We start from the raw sequence: 12,092 nt of genomic DNA, 5'->3' as shown, positions 1-12,092 counted from the left end.
TGTAAATAAGTGCAAATAGAGTTGATCAATTTGATTCCTTGACTACATTGCAAACATTCCCTTGAATCCCTTTGTGATATTTATAATGAATAGCAGAATGCCCGCGCTCCGTGCGGGCCTCCGCTAATTGAGTAAATGGGAGTGATTACTAAAACGGGAAGAATCGCTGAACAGACTACATGATGATAGAGACTGTTTAATACCACAACGAATTGCTATTTTATTACGTAATACACTAAACCATAACCTCGTACCCCCGTAGGCCTATACCCCAAGATCCATGTATCGTCCTTCACTGAAAAGGATAATAATCTGTCCTATGCGCACCTGTGCGTGCAAGTCAAATGGCGCGGTGTATGCTAGACATGTAAACAAACAACCGCTATATATTTGGCCAAAAAACTCACTTTTTTACTGATTTTGAGGCCAATTCTTGCCCGTTGTCCGCTTCCAACAAAATTTTCACATTACCGTCTCGGTATTTTCCTCGATTGGCGACATTTGGATCGAAACTGATGGAGCCTTTATCTTACTCACATAGTCACAACATTCCCCTTTTTACAGTAAGATGTAAATATCATCATCTGATAATTAAAGGGACTAGCAGGACACCCATGCTTCGCGCGGGTGCCCGCTAGATGAGTAAATGGGAGCATTCACTAAAAAACAGGAATTACTGAACATGTAGAATTTATTAACTTATTAATTTAAATTTAAGCAAATCATATGTTTTGTACAGAAACATTCTGATTGTCCCCTTAAAATACATTACATTCCAAAAGTGAAGCAAAATTACACATGCAACTGATTCATATTTTGGGCAAATATATAAATCTGAGAATTTAAGTCTACAGAATACTACATGCATATCATTTGTTTTAAAAAAGCTAATTTTAATATTCAATAAACTCACCATTTCATTATTTGACATAGCTTTTGTCAATTATGCATTTAAAAACGTTAATTCCCAAATACCAATAACTTTGAAACTAAATAAAAAACATGATGCTATATACAATGGCTGCCTATTCGTTGAAAACTTCAGCCTCAATAGGCTTACTTTCACCATGTTCATTCACAGTAACAGCCTTAAGCTTCTTTTGTGTCACATTGCTGATTTGATGTGTGTAAGGTTGCTTCTTTATATCAAACCAGCATAATGGCTTTGCTGCCCCCTCTTCATAGATACGGTATTGGATTACTTCGGATCCACCATGGATAACAGGAGGAGCCAATAGAAATGTCTTCTTGTCTGAGGACAACCGAAACTTACTTGGGGGATCTGGTTTTCCTGTCAAGTAAAAAAAATCAATATATAAATATATATTTACTATAAATGTAGGGCTATAGAAAAAAAGTTTGTATTGCCCTAAAGTCAAGGTTTGGTCAGTATTTTTTTTACTATTTTCCCACATACAATAACTTAAGTTTTTAAAAGAGCACAAGTTCACCACAAGATACCATGGTAGAAAAATAATTTACAAGGTTTTTTGTAATACATCAGAGTCCTGTGGCACAAATTACAAACAGGCAAAACATTTTCGGGGTTTTAAACCAAAAATATGAAAATTCAAATATGAACGTAGAATTTTTTTTTCCAGATTTAAAAAGGGCAATATATGCCCTTATTTTGTTTTAGGCCTTACATGTAAGATAGGAGACCCCTGCATGAGGTCTTGGTAGTAATCCACTAAAAATGCAAACTTGCTCTGGCTCGGATCAAGTTGCACTTACCCAAGAAGTTTGCGGGGATTGAAACCAGTCATTTCTGAGAATAAGGACAGACAGACCCCAACAGATAAATAGATCAATCTTACCAGAAGTTATGTTTGTTTGTGTCATTCTATACTTACCAGCTTCACTTGATAAAGATCCCTTTGGAAGTAGTACAGCTTTCTTTATGTCTTGAGACTCATCATCCCTTTTCCTATCTTTATAAACTGCTGTAACCTTAAACAGGTAATTTTTGCCTGGATCATGATTGTCCAATTTATAATGTGGATTTGAACCCGGTGTTGGTGCTCCATGATCCATCCATTTACGTGGCTTAGAGCCTTGATCTTGATATGCTATCTTATAATGGTCCACCTGTTTCATAGATTCACGGGTTGGTTCCCATCTGAGAGTCACACTATCCTTTGTCACTGTAATTGCCTGAATAAGTCCAATTGCAGAATCTGAAATTGAATGAATTATAAGCGATGATAGTATTAATGAGAGTCATTATAGAAACAACATTAAAAAACTCAATAGACTGTGGTGAGGTCCCTCAATATGGGGGGGCCTTAATGCAATTTAAATGAATTTAACTTCCCTGAAGTTTCAGTCTCTTGAGGGTAGTCTCCAACATTAATCCCTTCAGCAATGTTACCCTACAAAATAGCTGGCCATGTAACCCACTATTGTACCAGACTGCGAAGTATTGCGCAATAGCAAAACGTGAGCCAAAATATGAGTACTGACCTGGATCTTTTAACAAGTGTCTTCCCTGGGAGGGAAACATTTGCTATTTTCTCTTTCATATGACACCACCCGAGCGGACTTAATTTTTGAGATATTTAACTTGAAAAAAAGACCTAAAATACGAATATTGACACACAATCCCCCGCGAAATGCTTGGGACAGTTTGTTTATTTTACGCATCCCCGCTCCCCTTATTCATGTTAAATGCTGAAAAATAGTAAGAAGTGGTTGCGCTCAATGTCAGCTCCAACATTGTTTCTAGGGGGGAGGGGAGGGGGAAGCAAGTACATTACATGAACTATGAAACGTATCATGTATTTTCAGCCTTATGTTCAATTCACAGGTACCTGATCTATAAAAACATCCATCTGTCCCAACGATTTTCGCACAAGATTGCAGGTCTTGTGAAGAGTGCACGTGTCAGGCCCGCATGGAGAAACATTTTGAAACATTCTTTACTTTTTTCTCTTTCATTTGACATTTTTATTACATTTTTCTTAACATCTTTCTCTTTCATTTGACCCCATTCGGTGGAGTCATAACTTCCTGGCGTATGTCCGAGATATATCCATTTAGGACCAAACGGATACTCATCAGTTAAGTAATTTCTATAGGCTACATGAGCAAAAATAAATGTGAACAATATGAATATGGGATATATTTACAACAAAGTTTACCTTTTGTAGATGGTGTTACAGCTGCAAGTGGCACTTTCATGACCGTTTTAGGCACACCTTTACCAGTTGGTTTTGTGTTCAACATTTCATACTTAGGAGGCTCTATATGAATTAAATCAGGGTATTACAACCATGTAAATAACAGGTTAATAATATGAATAAACTTTTTATTCATTTTTATATATCACTGCATGTGAAAATTCACTCATATAGGTTAACAATAATAATCATATTCATAACAATAATAATAACAATAACAATAACAATAATAATAATAATAATAATGATAAATAATAATAACACCAATAATAATGTAATAATAATATAATATTAATATAATATAATATAATATAATATAATATAATATAATATAATATAATATGTGACATGATCATGGGGAATGAGTCACATGTCTGCAATTTTCAATGAGAAGTTTTTTCTGGCAGTTTACATTTTGATACAAACCCTATCAAAATCAGACAATTGGTATTTACCAAGTTATGAGCAAATTTATCAATGGCTGAAAACAATATAAAACAAACTAGAGATAATTTGCGCTCACAGAGCGCAGACAATCGCAAGGCATGTAACCCTTTAATGACCGTTTAACCTAACCTTTGACCTTAATGTTTCCTGGGTCACAAGGTTTCTTGTCACCGAAATTGAGCCCCACAACAATTACAGAAAATTAAATTACGGTATAAGATTTGATCCCAGATAACCTTTGACCTGACCACTGCAAAGTGTTCCAACATATTCCCCCTGGTCATTAAGTTTGTTGTCACCGAGTTGAGCCTCGTACCCCTTACAGATGTCCAAAAATGCATTTCTAAAATTTGACCTCTGCATGACCTTTGACCTGACCCCTGCAAAATGTTCCCCTGGTCATGAGATTTGTTGCCACTGAGTTTGAGCCCCATACCCCTTACAGATGTCCAGAAAAGGAAATTATAAGATTTGACCTCGGATAACCTTTGACCTGACCAAAGTGTTCCAAAATAATCCCCTGGTCATTAAGTTTGTTGTCACAGAGTTTGAGTCCTTTGCCCCTTACAGATGTACAGAAAATGCATTTCTTAAATTTGACCTCTGCATGACCTTTGACCTGACCCCTGTAAAATGTTCCCCTGGTCATGAGATACACCACATTTCGCCATAATACATTCTAGAAACGCTTGCTGTTAGAATAAGAACAATTTTAATGCTAATTTATTGCACATTCTAGGGAAGCGTGGTTACCTTTTTAAAATAACCGAGTGAGAGGGTTTTCAAGAAAATATTTTTCCTGTCAAAACTGAAGCATCCTCTGTATAAAAGAAAATATGAATATTAACTGCACATCATATATAACGATTCGTGATACCCAATTGTGGCACATTTGATGTCGTTTAAGAAGCAGAGAATTTTATTTCAATTTTATATACGCCAAAATATTTTTTAATTGAGCAAGAATAAGGATAGAAAAACGTTGAAAATCCTATGTGAATATTACATTAGACCCGGCAAAAGATTACTGTTTCGTTTTTATGGTAATCTAATCTTTTATTTCCTGAAAAAACATTTGGGGTCTAAAATGGATTTTTTATGTAATTGATAAAAACATCGAACGTGTATACAAGAAAATGGTAGGTTTTCCTCTATAGTATTTTACTGACCATGGAAATGTACTGAGACACAAGCACGTGTCAAAATCGATATAATGTATTGCCCATACAGACGCCCAGTTATCAGGATTTTTGTTTGTTTAAAACACGCAGTTAACAATAATTGAGCGCTAATAATACACATTAATGTTTTTAGGCAAATAAAATTCCAATATATGGTACGTTTTCTGCCTTTGCTTGTCACGTGGTAGGCCTATGTTGAAGTTGCGATTATATCTTCAAATAAGTTTCAAATGAATTACAAGAAGACAAGTGGCCGAGTGGTCTAAGGCGCTGGGTTCATAGTGTATCCAAAGCAGTCCGCCGCCGTGAGTTCGAACCCGCCTCGCCAAACTTTAATGAAGTGAACTTAAAATTTTACTTTAAAAAAATTTCATATTGGGGAAATGTGACTGGCAGAATTTATGTATGGCGTGGAGTGGTGTGGTCATGAGATTTGTTGTCACCGAGTTTTAGCCCCTAACGGATGCCGAGATAATGCAATTGTAAGATTTTACCCCCTTAATGACCTTTGACCCCAATTCTTTGTACAACTTTAAAACACTGGCTAAAGGCGATGCAAATATGCAAGTGACGACATTGTGTTATGTAATTTGTGGAAGAAGAAGCATTTTTAGTGAAAATCTTATTTTGGCCATAATGACCTTTGGATGACCTTTGACGCCGAGTTGGTCATGTAACATTTGTGCACCCACCCAATGGTCCTTGTTACCAAATATGGTCATATTGGCCAAAAGCATATGGCTAAGATGGCTCGTTATAAGTTTGACAGAAGAAAGAAAGAAGAACTGACCAAAAACAGAACACTCGCAAATATTTATTGGAAATTTGCGATTGTAATGAATTTGAACACTGTTTTTGACAATATCTCAAAAACAATATTAGTGACAAATTATCATATATTCTATTACCCCCACGACCCATTATTCAAAATCGCGCACTGTGATTTATTGAAACGCGTCATGTGACAGACCATTAATTAGCGATAAAGTGTCAAGGGCAACAAACTTTATGTTCTTCTCACATCACAGCGCACTGCAAAGCGCGATGCAGTATATTAGCGTCGTTACGCATTCTAAGCATCACGCTTGGTTACGCGGTCTGCAATACTCGCTATCACTTACGCTTTGGCTACGGCGTAGGCGCTCCACCTTGAGTTAAAGAACTTGAAATATTTAGGCAAAAACTGTGATATTTTCTCTTTAAATCGCACCATTTTGTGGTAATAGAATAGAAATAAAGGGTGCAGCATTATCCTTTACATAAATAATGTGTCCTCGGCAGTAAAAGCGTTTAAATAATGGGTTGGCTGCGCCTCACCCATTATTTACGTTGTTACTGCCTCGGACACATTGTTTTCGTGTAAAGGATAATGCATTACCCGTTATTTCTTAAATACAATATAATATAATATAATATAATATAATAATAATATACTAATAATATAATATAATATAATATAATATAATATATATAATATAATATAATAATAACTAATTAAGTACCATACTCATCACCCTCATTTATTTAAAATAGGATAATTAAATAAAAAATACCTTTTACAGGGTCTGCTGTTAAGGCTACATGTCCCAGTGATTTAGGTCCACTTTCAGTTGAAAGATGAGTTTGTTCTACATGAATTTAATCACAGTATTAAAACAAGTAATGTACATGTATTACAAGTGTGAAATACTCGAATGTAAGTTCATACGTGCTGGTAATAAACAATTTCCAAAAGTTTAAACTGACTTTCAGCACAAAAACTGGGAATCCACAAATTTTTCACATTGACCCATATGAAATACAAGGGCCGAAAGATGTTTTGTTTGCATCAATAATATTTTTTAAATTTAGGGGGTCATTCACCCCGATCGGGGGTTAACGCTACCCCTGACCATATTGAGGCAAAATTTGGGTTAAAACATGCTTTTTTTTATGATTTTTATCACCAAAATTTTTTTACCAAAAATGACCCTTTTTACGCTATTTTTTTTTGAGTGAATATTTATTTATTTGACAAGAAATGTATGTCAATTTATTGAGCTGGATCTTTGAAATGAAAAAGTGACTTATTGCTATGATCCATAGTTTTTGACTTATGCCTTCCAGAAAACAATAGGCCATTTCAGCATGAAATACACATTATTTGGATTTTTCCACTTGTATACATGTAAATGGGTCATTCCATCTCAACTCACCTAGTTTTCACAAAAGGTTGACTGGTCACCCTCTCAGATTTAGTTTAAAATTACTTATCATAGCCCTATGTGTCAAATGAACACATTTCAAACGGTAGGTCTCTACACCTTGTCGTTTCAGAGAATCGGCCTATTGAAAATAGGGTCTGAACCACCCTTTTTGCGCAGGCGCGTCGCGACATTAATTTTCCTCTGACTTTAGACATCCATATCTTCCCCTAGTGGTAAGCTGCAGGGCTAACAATTTGAATCTACAATGTAGGGTGTCTTTAACCCAAATAACCAGATTCTGGACACAAAAAAAATGTATCTCACCCCCATTTGCTGATATAGACATCTAAAAATGCATGTTTGTGCTAACTCACATGACAAATTCCCATTTTTGACCCCCTCCTCTTCATCCTTTTGCCTTTAGTAGGCAATATAGGTTCAGATGTGACCCCCTATAGCAGAGTAGACCACTCATTCTCAGGGGCTCAAAGATGACTTCTCAGCCAAAAGACCCCCTGTTCGTGACCCCATTTGACCTTGTGTGAAATAATCCACCATAACCAAACTCACACAAATTCAAAATACTTGAATGATGTTCCTCTGTACCAGAAATCTTAGTGGTGTCCAGCCATCTTCATGGTTAAAATAGTGTTTGAATCTCTCATTGTAATACACAGCAAACTGATGAACTTTGCATTTTGGGTAAGAACATTAATGGCAATTACTGTGTATTTCAATGTGATCTCCAAACAGTAATTTAACCCTGAAGATGGCTTGACACATTTCTGGTACGGTACAGAGGAACATCATGCAAGTGTTGTAAATATGTGTGAGTTTGGCTATGGTTGATATGTGTGAGTTTGGCTATGGTTGATTAAGGTCAAATTGGATCATGAACAGGGCATGAACAGGGGGGAGTGGTCTCCCCTCCTAGGGGGTCACACCTGAACCTATATTGCCTACTAAAGGCAAAATAGATGTCTGACATCTAGTATAAAGAGGGGGGGGGTCAAAAATGGGAATCATGTCATGTGCGTTAGCACATTCATGTATTTTTGTCTATATCAGCAAATGGGGGTGAGATACATTTTTTTTAGTTCAGATTTTTTTAATTTAGATTCAAATTTGTAGCCCTATAGCTTACCCCTAGGGGAAGATATGGGTGTCTAAACTCAGAAGAAAATTAATGTTGCGAAGCACACATGGGGCTGACCCAATTTTCAATAGGCCAGTTCTCAGAAACGACAAAGAGTAGAGACCTACTGTTTGAAATGTGTTCATTTGGCATATATGGCTATGATATAAGTGATTTTAAACAAAATCTGAGAGGGTGACCAGCCAACCCATTGGGTTATTTGAGATGGACTGACCCAAATGCATACTAGGCATATAGCAGGAAGGCTGCAATAACAAGTCCTATTATGTAATATTTAGAGAGGCCACATATTGATTTTGAAGTTTTCGTCCAATATTTTTAGACAAAGTTTCTAATGGTACTCTGATTTATTCATTTTACCTGGCTGGCATTTTTGAAAAGTGACGTGGGATAAGATATTTGGGTTGAAAATGCAGTTTTTGTGATTTTTTTACCTTTATTACCAAAAATGCCAACTATTCAAAATCTATAACTTTGAAAGTAAATAAAGTATGAACTTCATTATATTTGCTGTGGAGAATACATGTACATTCAGCATTTTTTTTCAAGATACCGCTGTGCCGGTCACATTGCTGCATGATTGCAATTTATATTTTTCGCAGTGCAACATATTGTTTCATCATCTAATAGTGTGTTTTGTGATATTATGCATTTTCATTAATTGGCTGCAGGGTGATGTTCTGGAACCTCTCCCCTCAGTCTTTTCATGGCTGTTTTTATACATGTTTCATCGAGATGGAAATTTTGCAGTGCAATATATAATTTTAATGTGTGAATGTTATGTTTTGATGCTATAAATATCTGACTGCAGGGTGATGTTCTGGAACCTCTCCCCTCAGTTTCTGAGCTCTTTATCATGTTTTTCATCTTACATCACATATTCGCTGTGCCGGTCACTCTACTAGTTTTGTTTGTTATTTCGCAGGTTGCCATACCATCTTCGCGGTGATAATATTTGTGCATATTTTATGTTGCATGAAATATATTGACTGCAGGGTGAAGTTCTGGAACCTCTCCCCTCAGTCCAGGGCTCTCATTATTATTGTTGTTATCTGATCTTCTATCATTTGAATTTGTCACAACAATATCATTGACTTTGTATATGAACAGTATTTATTGTGTATTAATGTTGTTAATTATTTTGTTTGCCATTTTGTTGTATTAATCAAAAGGAAAAAAAAAACAAGTGTGTAATTTCTGCTTAGAATAATTTTGTGCAATCCTGTGCTGCATTGGTGTGTCGTTTATGTTTTTTGCTCACTTTGTGATCCATTAAAGATGACCCGCGACACACTGTGCGGCATGGACCTAAATATTTGTTTTTGTATTTTCATTGCTGTATATTTCACATGTTAATCTGTCCTTATTTTGCTCGCCATTGATGTGGACTTTCACACATCTTATAACTGTGCAATATACATCAACTTTTTACCTCAGTCATTTTTATGAAGCTGGTTTATATTTAATTATGTATATTAGATATTGCTGCCATGTGTTTATGCTCTTATGTTTGTTTTTGTAAAGCGCTATGAAAACCAGTTTTTACTATGTAAATTTTGCATGCAAGTAATTAATTTTAATGATTCAGTTGAATTTGTTGTTTTTTGTATAGGTTAAATTTATGAAATTCCTCTGTCAAAGCCTACTATGCGTATTCCATGTTTGTTGTTTTGTTCTTTGTGCTTTAAAGCATTCCATTTCTGTGCAATATGCATTGTATGTTTTCCAATTCCTTACCTCTTGCACTTGTGCCTATTTCACATTTTCATTTTTGCTGCTTTGCGTGTGCCTTTTTTTTTTTTTTTTTTTGCTCCTGCGTGAAATATGCACCTTGTGTTCTTTTGGCTTTGGATTGCATGTTTTTTTGTTGGTGTATATTTCACATGCTACTGTCCTCCTTTGCTCGCTTCTGACGTATCTGTGCAATATACATCAACTTATTTCTTTATTAATTTTAAAATGTTAGTTCGTATCTTAATGCTGTATATTTAAATATTGTTGCCATGTGTTTATGCTTTTATGTATGCTTTGTAAAGCGCATTGAGATTTGTTTGTAATGCTCTATATAAGATTAAATTATTATTATTATTATTATTTGTCAACAAAACACAAATAATTGCATCTTTATATTTTGACAAAATTTTCGAGGGAAATTCAGTTTTTGCGTAAAATTAGCAAAAAATGTTGAAGCCCCCCCCTTTTTTAAGATTATGAGGGATAAGACCCCTTATAAACTTCTTTATCAGTGCTCATTAACATTTTACTTATGTTCTAAAAACTTCCCAGAAAGTGATCAGGGAGGCGGACCCGAAACAAAATATTTTATTTGGCCAAATATTATATTATAGAAACAACAACAACAACAACAACAACAACAACAACAACAACAACAACAACAACAACAACAACAACAACAACAACAACAACACACATGCACCTTGCCTCTACGTTTACAAGAAAAAAATCCTGTGATTTAAGCTATTCTTATAACAAAATTGACACTAAAAATGAATGAAAATATGAGCAAATATAAATGCATCAGCTCTACCCGCAAGGAGAATCAACCAATCCTTAAAGTGACACATACAATTTTGAAAGCACTGTACGCAGTGCATTCAAACACTATCAATACTCTCCGCATATTTTTTCTAACCACTTTTCTGATTGGCTGCTATATAAAGGAGTGTATGAAATAATAAGAATAAGATGAAATATATATAAACAGAATAATAAGAACCATCTGAGCAAATGAATTAAACAAAAATACCTTTTGTCATCATTGCTGCTGGAGCTGCAGGTACCTCTCCTTCATGGTTTGCTCCTCTATCGTCTCTCTCTACATCACACTTAATGCACAAGCAGAAGTGCCAATCTGTGCTGAGCAAAATTCCATTTGATTGAGTTAGTGTCATTTTTTCAGAACATGCTAAGGGTACCAATTCCAAGCTGGCAGCCAAAAAGACATAAAAAAAAATCAACATGATCCGATCATGTTGTACAATATACCTCAAATTCTTGTTCTAACCAAAAGGGACACGGAGTCAATGATTGCATATTGGTTTTAATGTGTTACATGATAAAATAGGCAAAAGGTCAATGACCTTTTGTACAAGGTCAAATTTTCCAAAATTCTCTAATTCAAGGTAAACAAGTCTCAAATTATTTGTTCCTGCCACAAGGGATCAAATAGTATACTTTGGCACATACAAAAACGTCTAGTATAATAATTAAGTGCAAGCTTTGAGACAAACCTTTTTTGGCCTTATACTTCTTTTTCATCCACTTGCATTGCTGCCCTTGAACAGCCCACACCCCGTGCCAATCAATATCTGACATGAAGGATTGAAGGGTTGAAGAGCAGCTAAGGGGCGCACCGTTAGATTTCCAGGGGGGCATGGGAGTTTTTGAAAAAAAAACTTAGCCCACTAGTGAGACGAAAAAAAAACTTTGCCCACTAGTGAGACGAAAAAAAAAAAAAAAAAATGTTGCCTCACTGATGAGTAAAAAAAAAAAATTCTCCCACCCAAACTTCGCGTAAAGGCGGGCAGAAAAAAAAAAATTCTGCCGCCTTCAGCGTGCGAAAAAAAAAAATTCTGCCTGACCCAAACTCCCATGCCCCCCTGAGAATCTAATGGTGCGTCCCTAAACACATAGCCGGATACACCCCTACACACAGCTCATTATTTTAGTATGCTAGAGTGCCTGTAGCTATGAGAGCACCAACAACACGATAGCGATACTAGCCTGTTTGAGGTAACCCACTTGAATTGTTCCTGTCTATTGAGGATTCTTTTAAGAAATTTAAGTCCAATTCGGCATACATTCACTTTTGACCCTGTGATCTTTGACCTCGGATGACCTTGGTTTGATTTTGTTCATGCTCCCCTCATATGGAGGATTATTTTCAAGTTTTAAGTCCAATCAGGCAATTAAAAAAAAAGTT

The 12,092-nt window shown here is 35.6% G+C and overlaps 1 protein-coding gene across 1 annotated transcript; it reads right to left on the bottom strand.

Annotated features, from left to right (window-relative positions):
• Nucleotides 1-1,025: 1,025 nt before the first annotated feature.
• On the bottom strand, nucleotides 1,026-11,061 carry LOC140145138 (uncharacterized). The gene is made up of 5 exons (XM_072166919.1): nucleotides 10,917-11,061; nucleotides 6,361-6,435; nucleotides 3,141-3,242; nucleotides 1,854-2,177; nucleotides 1,026-1,291 (listed from the first exon to the last, which is right to left on the bottom strand). Exons 1-5 carry the CDS (start codon nucleotides 11,059-11,061, stop codon nucleotides 1,026-1,028), a joined length of 912 nt encoding a protein of 303 aa, XP_072023020.1.
• Nucleotides 11,062-12,092: the final 1,031 nt, after the last annotated feature.

The sequence above is a fragment of the Amphiura filiformis genome, unplaced genomic scaffold, assembly GCF_039555335.1.
Source record: "Amphiura filiformis unplaced genomic scaffold, Afil_fr2py scaffold_147, whole genome shotgun sequence".
Taxonomy (NCBI): domain Eukaryota; kingdom Metazoa; phylum Echinodermata; class Ophiuroidea; order Amphilepidida; family Amphiuridae; genus Amphiura; species Amphiura filiformis.
Note: the sequence above shows the minus strand (reverse complement) of the source record. Positions and strands in the feature narration are given on the sequence as shown.